At 41.9% G+C, this 17,559-nt stretch overlaps 1 protein-coding gene across 1 annotated transcript in view; it reads right to left on the reverse strand.

The window, feature by feature from the left end:
- Window positions 1–388: 388 nt before the first annotated feature.
- Window positions 389–17,559, reverse strand: part of LOC142204587 (E3 ubiquitin-protein ligase RNF213-like) — a 170,999-nt gene continuing 153,828 nt past the window's right edge. Inside the window, 11 exon segments of the mRNA XM_075275902.1 lie at window positions 389–569; window positions 1,864–2,042; window positions 3,813–3,902; window positions 5,332–5,529; window positions 5,626–5,703; window positions 7,004–7,205; window positions 7,288–7,468; window positions 8,072–8,155; window positions 10,078–10,210; window positions 12,555–12,812; window positions 13,518–13,612. Coding sequence (XP_075132003.1) covers window positions 425–569; window positions 1,864–2,042; window positions 3,813–3,902; window positions 5,332–5,529; window positions 5,626–5,703; window positions 7,004–7,205; window positions 7,288–7,468; window positions 8,072–8,155; window positions 10,078–10,210; window positions 12,555–12,812; window positions 13,518–13,612 — 1,643 coding nt within the window. The 3' untranslated portion in view covers window positions 389–424.

Below are 17,559 nucleotides of genomic sequence, written 5' to 3' on the forward strand. Positions count from 1 at the left end.
AGTCACTTGGCCAACAATTAACTTTTCATAAGAGTGACCAGCAATGTTTTGACAGCAGCTACATGAATGGAAAAGGCGCAGCCATGATCTGAGTTCCTTCATGTAGATCTATGAAATGTATGGAGATGGTGAAATGCTACTAAAAGCTGAAGTGGTGCACGTCATTGTATTAGTTGTCTCATAAGGCAGAATGGGATATGTATCATGTACAGCATGTGTTATAGGATATATATTCATATTCATATAGATTCTGCATTTCTTTGTGGATCCCTGTTTGTTATAATATCTGTAAATCTTTCCAGTTTGTAAAAAAATTATTGTACAATTCACTTGTACAATTTTCATGATCACAAAAAAAAAATTGCATTAGTGCAATCGCTTAGTCCTGGGAATTAAGAGACATCATGGCAGCAGTCATTTCACTTTACAGACGATCCCATTTCTTAGAGGCAGCCACCTTCCATGTATCGATGCAATGGGCGAGTGTGATCTGCTCTGGAAAGTCAGTTTCCATTTCAGGAAAGGAGACATTTTTGTCATCAAGAAGAGGCCCCAGGACATCTCGTAGTCTACAAGGAAGAATTTCAGACGGTTCAATCTATATATGAAACACAATGAAATGGGAGCAGATATACAATGTACTATTACTAGAGATGAGCGAACAGTGAAATGTTCGATTCGAGTAGCCGCTCAATACTCGACTATTCGATTGAACATCGAACCCCATTATAGTCTATGGGGAATAAATACTTGTTTAGGGGGAAACCAATACTCGCCTCAGTAGGGTCACCAAGTCCACTATGACACCCCAGGATATGATGCCAACATCCTGGAATGCAACTGGGAAAGCAGGGGAAGCATGCCTGGGGCCATCTAAGGGAGCATTCACACGGCGTAACGTCCCGCGAGATTTGGCACGTGTACGCCGCGTGACCCTTTGCGTGCCGTACACGCTCCCATTCATTTCAATGGGAGCGGGGAGCGTATGCGCCGCGCTAGTTTGCGGCCGTGAATAAATGCACGGCCGCAAACTAGCGCGGCGCATACGCTCCCCGCTCCCATTGAAATGAATGGGAGCGTGTACGGCACGCAAAGGGTCACGCGGCGTACACGTGCCAAATCTCGCGGGACGTTACGCCGTGTGAATGCTCCCTAACATGCCCAAGTCACTGTATTACGTCGGGATTAGAGATGAGTGAGTAGTATTCGATCGAATACTACGGTATTCGAAATACTCGTACTCGATCGAGTACCACTCGCTATTCGAATGGAAAAGTTCGATGCAGAACCAGCATTGATTGGCCGAATGCTATACAGTTGGCCAATCAACGCTGGTTCATCTCCTACCTTTAGAAGTCTTCTCCGTGCAGCTTCCCCACTGTGTCTTCCGGCTCTTAATTCACTCTGCCAGGCATCGGGCCTGGGCAGAGCCGACTGCGCATGCCTGCTTGTAGTGCGGGCAGAGTGCAGGCTGAGAGTCGACTCTCAGCCTGCGCTGTGAACAAGCACTCCGGACACTTGCAGGCCGCTCTTAGGGATGGAGGGGGCCGGGGTGCTGCTTGTTCACAGCGCAGGCTGAGAGTCATCTACGGACACTGGCAGGCAGGGCTGCCGCAGCCCCAGCCTGCCAGTGTCCAGAGATAACTGTCAGCCTGCGCTGTGAACAAGCAGACAGGGATCCCTTGGCGGCCACAGAACGCCGCTGTCTCCTGCGCTCACGCTCTGCCTGGCCCTGCCCACAGGCCCAGGCCCGCCCACAAGAAGTGGGTAGCTCTTTTGACTTGGTCATATAATAAAGTAGCTCACATGCTGACAAAGTGTGAGCACCCCTGATCTAAGCTAATCCTTATCTAAGTAACTTACGTCCAGGAGGGTCTGAAATCATTAGTACTGTGAGGCTTCTTCAGTTTTATGGTGATCATTTCATGTAATTCAAGCAAAAAGACGTTTGTTCCATTTTGCTCCAGGAATACTATGAGTTGCTGCCGCCCTTCCTTCTCCAGTTGTGTCTTATAAGCTTGGTCAACATCAACAAAAGGGTCCTGAGAATCACAGGATTAGGGATGTTAGTCCAGTACAGCACCTCAGGTATACTAAAATGAACAAGGTTTCTTATACTGAAAGCCACATACAATTACAGGGAAACCCACTCTGGAAGTCTCTCTACATCACTGCAAAGTCCGGTCCAGACCACACAATAGCAAACAGTAGGAGCTATAGGTAGCATAACAGGCTGTGGGTTTCAGCACTCTGCAGGAGGCAATCTGAGTATAGAGCAGGCGTACAGTATATATATTGGTTAAAGAACCCATAGGTCCCAGCGCCTCCTCCAGTCTCCCTGCTTGATAAAGCGGTTGTCTGGTAATCAATACTGGTCACCTATCCTGATAATACGTCATCCGTATCAGATTGGTAGGGGTTAGACACCTGAATCTCACACCGATCAGTAATTCTTTTCTTCATGTCCTGGATAACCCTTTTAGGCAGGGATGGGATTTATTCAGTAACCACTGAGCCGCCGCCGCGTGGCCCCCTGACCTATTGATTTCTATGGGTACATGCACACGACTAGGTTTTTTGCTGATCAGTGTATGAACGGTGATTCTGCACAGCATCAGATAAAACATGTCCTATTCTGTTCAGTTTTTGTGGACTCATCCATAGAAGACTAAAAACCTAGGACGGCACACTGATGTGCTCAGTGTATGATCAGTGTAAATCTGTTGTAGACAAGCCATGGATATCATTAAATGTCTCCTGTGTTTTTTATGGTGGATCCGCAAACTAGGATCACATACTGATGGCGGCATGCTGAAGACACTGTCACTTATTTGCGGACATTCTTCACTGATGCTGAAGAAACACTGAACACCCACTGAAGACACTCTGTCCACAGAAACTGAACACCAATTAGTAGTTTGCTGACCGCAAAATACACATGGCCGTCTGCAACTAGGCTAAAGGTCCAAGAGTTCCAGTTCGAGGCTGTTCCTATGTAGCTACTGTCAGGGATGAAGATGGCCTCACCGAGATGGTGCAAATTGAATTAGGCCTATCCTTACGTTCATTTTGCCATCATCTCCACCACCTTTGTGAAATAATGATGATGTATATGATGCAGGGGGTGGCCTGATCCAGATCCTCCCATGTTTCGAAAAGTGGCAAGACTGGTGCGGAAAAAAAAAAAAAAGCCACTTGTGACTGTAGTTCACACGGGGGCAAAGAGGCTGATTTTGACAGCGGATTTCGCTTCAAAATCAGCCCCTTTACAATAGTGGTCTATGTAGACTGCTAGCTTTTTTTAAATAAGCCACACGTAATTTACGTGTGAACTTTAACGGCAAAACCATTATGATGAATAATTTTTTTTTATATCATAATTACTTGTTTATTCCAATTTTTATATGTTAAATTCATAAACCAGCACTGCAACTATAAATATAATGAGATGAAAATTCCATTTATAACTATAAAGTCCACACAGAAAAAATTCGGTAAAATAAAAAGTAGCAAAAAATCGAAGTCTCTCTTGTTTCCTAACCACAATACGGATTTCTTGTACATATTTCAGGATGTGTCACAAGTTAATATTTACTCCAAGAAACTTTCAGTCTCGTCTATAAAGCTGTTACCATAATAAGATTACAACAAATCTAAAAGTTTTGTCACTTTGTTTAATTTTACATTGGTTCAGTCCAATTGAAAAGCCCAAATGACTTTCCCCAGCAGTAGAGAAGTTGCTGGTGCAGTAAGAGATATCCGCTCATGTAGCCCAGTATTTTCTCCTTTGTTACTGTAGTGTTAAGACTTACTCTTTTAAGATGTAGAAGATGCGCCGACTTCAGGGTGCTGAGTAACTGCCAGAGTGCGATGGTGTTCTTCAGATAACAGCGTTTCAATGCCTGTAACAATTCAGACAATTGCAGGTTTTGGTGATAATAATTCAGCCACTATAAATATGTCTCCATCTGTTACATTCTCACTACAGAGTTACTCCAGGGAATAAAAAATAATTCAGACAAGGGCAGCCTCTCATATTTCCAACATTCGGATCTAATACACCAAATACTTTTTGCTAAAAACAAGGCCTCAGGCAGATTCATGAACAAGAAAGTAAAAACAATAGTGACAAACACAAATTAGACAATAGAAAAACCTAAAAACTATATTTGGGATCACAGTAATTGTCACATCATGTCATTTATTTCTGTGATTTCTTTTTATCCCGTTCCCTCAAGAAATTTATGAAAGTTATACATTCTATGTACACTAAAATGAAGCTAATATGAAGTACAACATATGCCTGATACAGATATGTCTGTGGAAAAAGTTTTGAAATGCAAAACCAACACAATTGCGAAATCTTGAAGTCCGAATTGGGCTGCCTCCCCAGGGGATTAAAGGGAATGTTCACCCTTGTGGTGTCAGCTTAAAAAAGGACCTTTGACTTCCAACAAGTCCAGCTCTTTACATTATTTAATAGTCACTACTCTGGCGAAGTTGGAATTTTTTCTCTTGCCCCCACCATTCCCGAGCAATCAGTGCTGTTAGATTTGGTGCCTGATATACTATTTAGTCTCTGTACTGTCAGGAGGGCGGTGTCAGACAGGAGCAGACAAGGGGTGTGATTCTAAGTGCTGACACTGGCTGCCTCTGATTGAAGCTCTGAATCTCGCCCCTTGCCTGACACCACCCACCTGACATTACAGTACATCAGTCACCAAAACTAACTGCACTTGTTGCTCAGGAATGGTGGGAGCTAGAGAAAAAAATTCCAATTGTGCTGGAATCAGTGGATCAGCGCCTATTAACAGATGCTAAGAACTAGAATTGGTGGAGGTAGTGAAAAGTCTTCTTTAAGACTTCTTCCTTGACAAAAATTGCTAAATGTAAGTGAACATATTTGTTACTGTAGATTTTTTAAAGGTGATGTGTCGCCAGAAATCAAACGTATTTTTAAGCGAGTCTAATGCTGCCTATAGCCATGACTATGTTAACAATCATATCACTAAAATGATGTTACAGCACAGGAGAAGCTCAGGCAAGATGGCAGCCTCTATAATCCTGTACAGAAAATAGACTGGAAAAAAAAAATCTACAAACCAGAAAATAAAAGTAATATTATAAAAAGTGATATTTCATTTGGTTTATTAAAAAATTGATTATACATTCCCTTTAAGCAGGGTGCCTGTGTGTTACTATGAGATCTGTAGGTATGACAATACTAAGGACATGTTCATACTATGTATTTATATGTGTACATACACAGGACTCCTTGTCACTTAATTCACAATACGGTATATTTCTGTGTATTACGTGTCTACAACCTACCTCAAGGACATGATCACTGCTCTGGTCTTTCATTTGTAAGACATCCTCTATGTACTTTGTAATGGGAAGTTCTGGATCTCCTCCAGACATTGATAGGAATCCCAGCATGACATCCACAATGTTCATGGCCTCACAGACATCACTGAAGGTATTCAGGTCTTTGCTTATAAAATCTATTGCTGAGTTTGGTAATGGGATCTATAAAACAGACACAATTTTAGAAGAATTGTATTACTTTCAATTAATTTCTGACTCTTTTCATTATTTTACTCTTGACAAGTTTTCATACTTTACCTGTTGAAGCTTTTTGCGTATATCTGAGAAGAGGTTTTCATAGTTCCGATCCTGTGTAGATAGAATTGTTGGTAGACCCTACAATATGGGAAATATGGAAAAAACGTGAGAAATATTTTATTTGTACAAAATAATGCAGAAGTTCAGATTCATTGAAGTGTTGTCCAGTTTAGAAAACCCATTTTAATATAGTCTATTGGGGAGTTTTGAGCTGACATAGTCCAGAAAGAGTGTCCCTTGTTCTGGAGGACTGTCCTGTCCTGTATTATACAGACAAATAATTTCGGCAGTGGAGACCACTAAACACTGGGTACATTGTGAGATTTATCTGCAGTGTGTAAACAATTTTGTATCTGTAACTATTATATTATCTCTTTATGGTCTTCTCCATATGGGATGGAAGCTGATGGTCCAGGTAGACCAGCACCCTATCCTATCTGGGCTCCAGCCCTGAGACAAGAAAAAGCTGATAATAATCAAGACACATTTTAGTCATTAGTGCCATTTCTGTGGAGTCTGAAGTCAGATTAGACTATGTTGTGCCATAGGAGTGACAAATAAATTCTGGGAAAACAGTGAATGAGAAATTGGTACATATAATATACTTGACACAGACAGACGGATAAATCATCATCGGACTTGCCCCATAGTGGAACTACTGTATACGATCTGCACCTCCATCTTCGTAGAAGCAATTGGTTGCCATTTGCAGTATTCTTCGGTAAACTTAAATCCTGTTTCACCAGTAACCTTGTTTTCTCATTCGTTACCTATATCCATCTGTATCTTGCCTGTATCTATCAAGGGCCTTTCCAGATTCCACCTGGATCAGGAAGGCTGAAGACCAATAACAATTGCACTGGGGAAGACTACCACGACCATAAGGTACTCTGCAGGTTACTTCAGCTCTGCACTAGCCACTTGAATTTAGTTGAGATTCATAGCCATCGTGGCAAGTTCTTCAACTACCACTACTCCCATTCTACAGGTTCTCTCTAACATTTTGCTGAATAAAAAAAACGCCCTTATGATTGTAAAGCGCTACGGTACCAGCACCGATAGCTCTTTACCCGGGGTACAGATCGGGAAAGCCGACAGTGTGCTGAATTCAGCATACTGTCAGCTTTCCAGCAATATATAGAACTGCCTGTGCCCAATCTGATGAAAGGTCCTCTTTAATTAAACAATATCAATAACTGTAGAACATAATTTAAAATAATTAATTTTATTTTGAGGCCGGGGTCAAATTCATAAAAAAAATTTTTTTTTTTCAACCAAGACTCTGACTCCACCCAAAATTTGTCCCATCTTCAACTGTGACTCCACAGCCCTGGTAATATATGATAATAATCCCATAAATGTTTATCCTGCTACTTACAACCATGGTGATGAGAGGTTTTCCTTGAAAAACTCGGCTGGTGATCTGCTGTTGGATCTTTGGAAGGTCTAAGTCTTGCAGGGTCTCCTTCCCGCTCTCCAGTGTGTACTGGCAATTGGATAGGACTATGGGGATAAAATCCTTTTCCATTTCATAGTTGATGACATGAAGATTTGTTACTTCTGAGGGTCTAATGAAATACCTGAATAGAAGGGTGAAATAATATTAATGTTTGGCTTCAGCTCACCATCATAACACACACAGGACATATAGATGGAACGTACTTCTGCTCATTCTTGGTGTATTTTTCCACAGCGTATATAAAGCTATTGTGCAATGTAATGAGGTAGCTGACCAGGGCAGTGGCGCATAAACCATCTCCTTGTCGACGGGGAAGAAGATAGCTGAATTTACTATCCATGGTCAGGGCATTGTTGCACATGTCACTTGGTAGCTTTATTTCTCCTAAAACGGAAAACGGAAACATTATTTTAAGATAAAATTTAAATAAAGACTTAAAACTAAGTCTTCTCTGAACAATATTTTTCTAGGTTATTCTTATTCCCATGCTTAAAGTAGACTTTCAATCACTTCCACCAATTCTGCTTCTTAGCACCTGCTCCACTGATTCCAGCACAGATGGAATTTTCTCTCTAGACCCCACCATTCCCGAGCAATCATTGAAGTTAGTTTTGGTGCCTGAATAAGCTCTGTAATGTCTTAAGGGCATTGCCAAACATTCCAACTGTGCCAGAATCAGTGGAGCAGCATCTATTAAATGATGTACAGAGCTGGACTTGTTGGAGGTGGTGAAAGGTTGTATTTAATAATGCACATTGCTTGCTGTGATGACAAATTGGTGCCTGACTTCTCCAGGCTGCACAGAAAACATAAGACTGTAGTGCAGTGGACAGTCTTATCAAGTACTTATAAATAGTGGCAACCAAAATAAAAACCTTTAGAGGGAGGTTGACCCCATCCCCTTCACTTTGGTCAGTGGTCATGCACATGCGCCATGGGGACTTCCATACATTTTTTAACATAAAATTTTTGACTTAAGTCACTTACCATCTGTTTGAAGGGTCAGTCGCAAATTATTCCATGTTAAGAGAAATTCCTCTATCCTCTTCTTCATTAAATCTCGAGCACCTGCTGTATCATGAAATAAAACAACGAGAGTTTAATTGTAACTCAGTTTGTGTGTATTTTTATAGAGCGGTCAGGAGGAATACCTGGCAGTCAAATAAGTATTGGGTGAAATAGGGAGCCTGTACACGGTGCACCCAAGTCATGGTAACCACATGTGGAATACTAATAATTATCAGCTTAACCTGTACTTGCTATTTATAACAATAGGAAATAGAAGTGCAGTATCACACTATTACAGTCAGCCTTAAAGAGAACCTGTTAGGTAGTTTTATACCATTGGGAAACAAGTGGAGTTTTGGATCCCAAACCTATGAAACATACAGTCACCAGTTGCCAGTATCTGTAAAAGTCAAGGTTTGAAGAGGCTTGGGCACATTGAGATGATTCCGCTGAGGGACTCCAGCACACACACATTGCACACAGTGAATTTGAGGTCATTACAGCCTGCTTTAGTGCACTTGTTTTGCACACTGGGCAGATTTGCAGTTGTGTGAGGTGTAGTTACTTTGGCTTCACAGTGCAGAATGCGCATGCGCCAGAGTCCGTACAAATCGGTGACCAATGGCTTTGTGTTTCATAGGATTGGAACTCTATATCCCAGCTGCTTAAAAGCTTGCTGATGGTTTACTGGTTCCAAACCAGATGACAGATTCCCTTTAACTCTTCCCATACACAGGGTCCCCTTAGGATGTTAAACATACATTTCCAGGAGAAAATCATACACATCAGGGAGAGTGTGTGCCTACATAGGCAGTACGGAGACTTACAAGTCATTCCTGCTCCGCCAGGGATTCTGGGTAAAAAATATGCAAATCTATTCTCTAGGATGTAATTAGGAGAACAGAGTGCACTCTGTACGCCGCCCTCTAGAGGGCAGCATCCTTAACATCATGCATGACTCAGTTAAAAAGTCTATTTAATCATGATGCAGATTCAATTGCCAAATCAGTATTTCTATTCCAAAAGGAACAGATTCCCAGCTATGGACAGCGCTGCCCTCTATAGGGCGGCGTACAGAGTGCACTGTTGTCCTAATTACATCCTGGAGAATAGATTTGCATATTTTTTACCCAGAATCCCTGGCGGAGCAGGAATGACTTGTAAGTCTCTGTACGGCTTATGTAGGCACACACTCTCTCTGATGTGTATGATTATCCCCTGACCCTGGTCTATAGTCTCTCACTCTGCCAAATCAGTATCCCTACGCTATGCTGAGGATGGCCCAATAGGCCGAAACAGCGCTGTCCATAGCTGGGAATCTGTTCCTTTTGGAATAGAAATACTAATTTGGCAATTGAATCCGTATCATGATTAAATAGACTTTTTAACTGAGTCATGCATGATGTTAAGGATGCTGCCCTCTAGAGGGCGGCGTACAGAGGCACTGTTCTCCTAATTACATCCTGGAGAATAGATTTGCATTTTTTTACCCATTTCCAGGAGAAGTAAGAGAGGAATGTCACAACACCAAGTTTGAGTCAGGCATGTTCACACTACCATTATTACAGTCTGTTGCTGTCATCTGTCACAGGATGAGAACATTGGACAGTAATGGTAGAAGAGGAACGGACTCAGATGGAGCCCACCCCTGTCTGCATCTATTACCATTGACTGCAAATACAACACGACAAATACTCTCTGCATGCTTCTGTCATGTATTTTAGTTGTAAGTGATTGCAGACAGACACCTGCAACTGTCGTTTAATGTCTATTACTCTCATCCTATGGTGGATGAGAGCAACGGACATTAAGTAGTGATAGTGTGAACCTACTCTAAACTGTTCAGAATTATTAGCCTAAGGATGAATGCAAAATCTTACAAAAGAAGACTGCAGAGCTGAGAGATCCATTGCAATGTAAGTGATAAACGTTCTGCACGTGTATTGGTGGATCTGCACTTCTTAGTACACACAGATGAAACTTACCAGTTGGTATGGAGCATAAGAAGTCTGATATAGTTCCACGCACAAGTTCTCTGCAGTTCTGGAACCTTTTTACCAGCTCCTTTTGAAGACTCAGGATTCCTGGCAGGAACTTCACCATTTTTAGTTCAGCTTCCTATAAAACATTTGGTGTTGGATTATGTTATGTTATATGTTACAGTGCTGCTTATATAATACAAAAAGCAAAAGTGATGTGTAGTGATCGCCACTTTATATACAATGTTGTGTACAGGTTTGGACACCAGGGCACAAGAAAGAAATAACAGACCTTGAGCAATAATAAGAAATGGAAATGGAATATCCAAACTGGGCTATCTTAGTTTAGGAAAAAAGTTAGCTATGGGGTGTCGATAGCTGCTGCTCCGCTGATTCTGGTGTAGTGCGAAATCTTTCTGTAGTCCCCAGCGTTTCTGAACAGTCATTTCTGTTCAGCTAAATTGTGTTGTCTACACTCATGTGGGTGGTCTTTGTTGATCTTCGTCAGCTGAGGACTGCCTACCTGACAGTAGAAAGCCTAACTACACTGATTACTCAGGAATGGTGAGGACTAGAGAGAGAAATCCAACTACTCAGGAATCAGTGGAGTGGAATCTATCGAAGGAAGCAACAAGTGGGAGTAGGTGGTGAAAGGTCCTCTTTAACCTTTTTGTCAACATGTGGAGAGAGGTCAGGAGTGGTTATCAGAAAAATTATATTGACAACAACTGCTGTTAAAAGCTGCAAATGGTGTCCGCACCAATTCTAGCTGTTAACCATTTAATTACCATGGCTTTAAATAGCAGGCCCTAGCTTCTAACAGCCATGAAGTGCCAGCTCAATTTTATTTTTAACTTGTTACACAAGGGACTGGAACATAGGATAGATTGATGTCCTGTTTCTGGGAGGAGCCAAGTGGCAAGAAAAGGGACTCACTCCTTGGCTAGCCAGTTAGGTGATGTGATCAGTAGTGATCTGGCATCTAAGGGATAAGTGAGATCTCTGGGAGTCATAACCTAATCCCGATTGTATACCTGAAATCTGGCGGTAATGCAGCAGGCATGGCTTCTTGTGTCTACTACATCGCTACATTGTACTATTACATCACAGACCGCACTCAGTGGAAGGATGTAACAAGCTTTAACCTGACACTGATAAATGATAACACTGCGGCAAATTATTATTATTTAACGCAACAAAACCCATTGAAAAAGTTGAGTGTCAGTGTATTTTACGTGTTAAAGGGAGATTCTGACCTTGCACATTTATGGCACACTCATAATATAATATATACCATAAATGTGCAATAGATGTGGGTCCGACCTCAGCGACTGCTAATATTGGAAAAGTGGCCATTCATGTGCAGCTATCGCCAGTCATATCTATGGGAGTTCCAAACCTAGCGACAGCTGTCTGCTCAGGAGCCCTTGCATTGAGGATAGGCCATAAATGTGTGAGAAGGGAAAACTCTATATATGTATCCCTAGAACCCAGTGGCAGCTGCGCTATAAAAGCAATAAGACACTTTGGTAGGAGGTTATTACAAGTGGCCTATGAAATAGAATGGGCTGTGGTATAATGCTTCAGAGAGGTGCCCCGGAGGTAACAGATGTGGTTATGGGCTGTTTGCCCGGCTTGTCTATCATTTTCTGCCTTAAAATTTGTTACCTCAAACACTCCTCTTAAGCACCCCTACTTTTCTCAGCAAAAAAGTGGTGAGAGGAGTAAAGAATAGTAAATTATTGCAATAAATCTGTTGTGTGCCATAACCTGAGAATATTTAATGCCATAGAATCACTTGCAGCAAATCATTGGATACATTTCCCCTTTTGTCTGTCGGCACTCGCCACTCTCCACTGTTTTTCCAGCCAGCCTCATGGATGGGCCATTGATTATAATGCCATCAATGCTTGTGATTCTATTTAAAAGCTAAAGTTGGCATTAATATATATATATATATATATATATATATATATATATATATGTATATATATATTTATATATATATATATATATTTGTGCTCATTAATAATTGGCAATGAATCTAAAATAAACAAAGCAGTATGGGCTGGGTTCACAGAGCTATGTTTAGACTGGAAAAAGACAATCTATGTATTGGCTAATATGTTGAGTTCAGTCCACTTGTTCGGGTGGGTAAATACATCTCATACATGGATGTGTAAAACCGTCTTGAATTTCATGCAGGTAGTGAGACTCCTAGCATAGTTATCTTTGTTGGTAGGAGTCCCTACCTCCCAGCAACATACTGTCCCATACCAATTACAGTATGCGACAGTATATCACTGGGAGACAGGGTCTCCTAGTATCATAGATAACTGCACTGCTAACAGTCCCGCTCCCAGTATGAAGTTCATGGTGTTAAATCCGGCTAACACACGGAGTTTCATGAGTGAATCTTAGTTATGTGCAGCTAGCCTAAGAATGACATATCTTCCACAATAAGTGCATTGACATGGGCTTACCTTCTCCAAGAACTTCCATAATAGTGGCAGAGCGTCCTTCTCATCTTTCTGCTGAATGATATGCATCACATACTCTATGGAGATCCGTTCTCTGCAGCTCCAGATTTTAGAACAATGGACATGATTGTGTCGTGGCAATTGCAGTTTTTCTCCACTATTCAGTGGGTCACCGTACACAATCCTTACTATGGGGTTTGAGCTTATTCTCTCATCTTTGCTGATGTAATTGTTCACAGTCTTAAGATCCTTATCTAGATTCTGCAAGAACAGAAGATGAAATCTTTCATTAGATGTGCAAAGACAAAAAAATAAAGGGACAAAGATACTTACATCCTTCAGATACATTACTCAAGTAGCTGCAGAATATTGATAAAAGAAACATTTTTGCTTGCTAAAACTAGGTTGTCCTTTTCACACTGCTATCACTTCTGATTTACAGGTCATGTGATATCACATTTGCATTTCTGTGCAGCTCAGTCCTATTAAAGGGAAGGCTGCAATGCCAAGCACAGATGCTATCCAATGTAGTGCACTATGTTTGGTGAGTGGTGAAGAGGCTACAACACTTGTACGAATGCAGTGTCCTCTCCAAACAAATGATACCCTTTCTGATATTGATGGCCTATCCAAATATTATAACCTCTTTAATAGAGGGGTCCAGTCCTTCTGGAGTCTCTATATCAGTTAAAACAGCCATTGTAGCCTTAAAAGCCATCTCATGGCTGCCGTAAGTGCATGCTTGGCTCTCTCCATACACGTCTATGGTACGTTAGACAATAGTCAAGTCTTGGCGATGTCCTAGGTTGGGAAACCCATTACATTAGTGACAGCAGTGTTCCTATAAGCACACGGTTATCGTACAACAGAGGAGCTTGGACTCCTTACCATCTGTTTCATCTTTTACTGTATGTGGCTTGCAATATATTATTGTATGGGTTCATTCTCTAATATAAAGTCTTTTACCTTCAACACAGGTGCAATGACTGCTGATGCAAAGTCTTTTTCCCACGTGTTTCTCATTTCTCTTCTTGACCAAACTGCATCAAAGTGTACAGGCCCTGATGGTATATAACAAGAGGTATGGATGGAGGTTTATCATAAGGATACTAACACACAAGAGATTTTTACTTGCATTAATGTCTGTGCTATAAATATTACTACTGCTCATAAAAAATACAAAATTTGTGGTTTTGCTAAAGCTCCATGTAGCGAGCCACAGGAAAAAAACACAGCAGAAATGCATTGTGAATTTTCCCGCAGAACTTTTCACAGTAAGGGTGCATTCAGACTACGTAACGCCGGGCGTGTATGAGAGCCGTACACGCCGGCATTACGGCAGACTGCCGAACACTTCCCATTCACTTCAATGGGAGCGCTCGTAACAGCGGCGTTTACGAGCGCTCCCATTGAAGTGAATGGGAAGTGTTCGGCAGTCTGCCGTAATGCCGGCGTGTACGGCTCTCATACACGCCCGGCGTTACGTAGTCTGAATGCACCCTAAGTCTGCAGAGTTTCTGCCTTCATTATATCTATATTGGGAAACCACCAGTGTTTCTGTAGGTATTGACAAAATTGAGACAGTTTTTGAGATCGCAGCGTGTCCACTGCAGCTATTTTTCTGTAATGTGTGGATGGGATTAGCTAGAATCCCATCCACTTTGCAGTTAATGTAAAATACCACAACAAAATCATGGCATTTACATGGTGAAAATACACACTGAGTTGCAGGCATTTATGTGTCAGTGGAAAATGTAATGTAAGTTGTGGCAAATTTATTAAAACAATGCATTTGGCACGACATATTTGGAGCATATTTTTACTGTCACCTCCTACCTGGTATACACCAAAAATATTTTCCAACACATTTTACAGCTTCTTTTAGTCACGTCCCTTATGGCATTATTCAACATCATCAAGGTCTAAAGCCTTGTACTAGATTTTTACGTGCACTTTGATCATCATGTTGACATTTTCCTGCTCCTGTTGTCAATTACATTTTATCTAAGGGTAATATTTCCCATTGTATACATCAAACCTATCCATAGCCCCCATTCACCTGAAGGAGGACAGGAAAGACTGTAGGAATACATATACTGTAGTATTCTATGCTTGTACAATGGCAAACCTCAGATATATGCAATTGTTAGGAAAATGATACATAGTTTTCAAAATTTTAGTCAAATACGAATCTGAAAAGTGTGATATGCAAAAGTATTCAGCCCCCTGTATTCCGATACCCCTAAATAAAATCTAGTGCAATCAATTACCTTTAGAAGTCACTTAATTAGTTAATAAAGTCCAACTGTGTGTAATTTAGTCTCAGTATAAATACACCAGTTCTGTGAAGGTCTCAGTGATTTGTTAGAGATCGCTAGTGAACCAACAGCATCATGAAGACCAAGGAACTTACCAGGCAGGTCAGAGACAAAGTTGTCAAGAAATTAAAAGCAGGGTTAGGTTATAAAAGCATATCTCAAGCTTACAGCATCTCAATGAGCACTGTTCAATCCATCATCCAAAAATGGAAAAAGTATTCTACAACTGCAAACCTACCAAGACATGGTCGTCCACTTAAAGGGGTTGTCCCATCACAAAGATCCTATCTATACTGCTTGTTAATGTGGATGTAAGACTTTTTCTAAATACACTGCTTCAGCAAAACTGCTTTGTTTGGCCACTATCTTACTTTATTCAATTCATTGTGGCCACACCCCTGACTTATCTGCTCAAAAGTCAAGTGATGTATCTGCTGCTCTCAGGGGGGAGGGAGGAGGGGCTAAGTGCAGGGAGCGAGCCTGTGTATCTAGCTATTCCTGTGTCTACACCACGTGACCTAGCTTCCTGCTCTCAGATAGGGGAGAGGAGCTGCTTTCATTTCTTCTGTTCTCCCAGTTATTAGGCTAGCTAATTCAATTGTGTTCATTATGGCAGAGACAGGGAGTCTCTGTATGTAACACAGAATGGAATTGCTGCTGCCTGTACTTCATAGTCCAATATGGGTGGGCGGAGCTACATGAGGATTTGGGGGCGGAGCTAAACGGCAGGTTGCATGTGAAACCCCGCCCACCAAATGATGCAAGAAGCCAGGAAGAAAGAAGATTTTACAGCAGCAAAGGCTGGTGAGTATGCGACATGGGAATACCCCTTTAAACTAGCAAATCGAGCAAGGAGAGCATTGGTCAGAGAAGCAGCCAAGAGGCCCATGGTCACTCTGGAGGAGCTGCAGAAATCCACAGCTCAGATGGGAGACTCTGTTCACAGGACAACTATAAGTCATGTGCTCCACAAATCTGACCTTCATGGAAGAGTGGCAAGAAGAAAACCATTGTTGAAAGAAAGACATAAGAAGTGCCGTATGCAGTTTGTCACAAGCCATATGGGGGGCACAGCAAACATGTGGAAGAAGGTGATTAGATGAGTACAAAGGTGAACGTTATAACCTAAATGCAAAGTGCTATTTGTGGAGGAAATGTGACGCTGCTAAACCCCTTGAACACACCATCCCCACTGTGACACATGGTGGCAGCATCATGCTGTGGGGAGGCTTTTCTCCAGCAGGGACATTGAAGCTGGTTAGAGTTCACGGGAAGACGGATGGAGCTAAATACAGGGCAATCCTGGAAGAAAACGTGTTGGAAGCTGCCAAAGACTCGAGACTGGGAAGAAGATTCACGTTCCAGCAATACAATGACCCTAAACCTACAGCCAGAGCTACTGTTACGCTACTGGTGATACAGCTGGAATCCGATAGCCAGGAAGGACGGCAGATGCCGCGGAGTAGGAGACTTAGTCAATGAATAGCCAGAGATCGGTACACAGGACGGGTAGTCGGAGGAAGCCAGGAGTCGGTACACAGAGCGGATAGTCAGAGGAAGCCAGGAGTCGGTACACGGAGCGGGTAAGCAGGAGAAGCCAAGGTATACTGAGCAAGAATACCTCAGAGCTAGAGGACTGGGAACAAACACAATACTCAAGCATTGTTTATAATATGCTCTGGGTATATATAGGGCTAAACAGGGAACAAGATGGCCGCAAACAGGAAACAAGATGGCCATGGTCATGAGACAATACTCGCCATATTAATTGTGGGCAAGAGTCAGGGAACAGCAGCCTCCAGTGGTGGGAGTAGTAATGACACTTGAATAGCGGCCACTAGTGGAGATCCTTGGAACAGTATCTTCACATGATGATGAAACACAGGTTCTAACACACAGATTCTGACATTACTCCCTCCTTTAACAGTGGCCTCTGGACGCTGTTTGACCTGGCTTGTCTGGATATCTTCGGTGGAATTCTCTAATCAAATGAGGAGCATTGATGTTGCTGATGGGCTCCCATGAATTTTCTGAAGGACCATATCCCTGCCACTGTATTAAATATTGCAGACGGTTTCTGAAGATCCTAGAATCCAGGATTCTCTCAACCACGTAGTGTTCTTCTCCAGCAACTTTAATGGGACCCGGAGGAGGCAACAGACGACCTGGAAAAGGATTAGGAACAACTGGTTTCAATAGTGCAACATGAAATACTGGATGTATCTTCATTGTCTTGGGGAGTTGGAGACGGAAAGCCACAGAGCCTACTTGTGCTGTTATCTTAAAAGGACCGATAAACTTCTGTCCTAGTTTTACTGACGGTACATTGAGCTTTAAGTTTTTAGTAGACAGCCAAACTTCATCCCCTATCTGGAAGGTCGGTGAAGGTCTGCGTAATCTATCAGCTGTCTTCTTATACTTCTCTTGAGCCAGTTTCAGAGTCTCTTTTAACATCTTGAGATTTTGCTGTAATGCTTGGATTCTATCAGTGACTGCAGGAATGAAGGTTTCTATCGGAAAGTTAGGAAGAATATTGGGGTGGTAACCTAGATTTGCAAAAAATGGAGTTTGTTTCGTTGATGCGTGTTGTGAGTTGTTGTATGAGAATTCTGCCACAGGAAGTAAGTCGAACCAATCGTCCTGCAGATGACATGTATAACATCGTAGGTATTGTTCCAAGGTCTGATTGG

This window comes from Leptodactylus fuscus, chromosome 5, assembly GCF_031893055.1.
Source record: "Leptodactylus fuscus isolate aLepFus1 chromosome 5, aLepFus1.hap2, whole genome shotgun sequence".
In the NCBI taxonomy this organism is placed as follows: Eukaryota; Metazoa; Chordata; class Amphibia; order Anura; family Leptodactylidae; genus Leptodactylus; species Leptodactylus fuscus.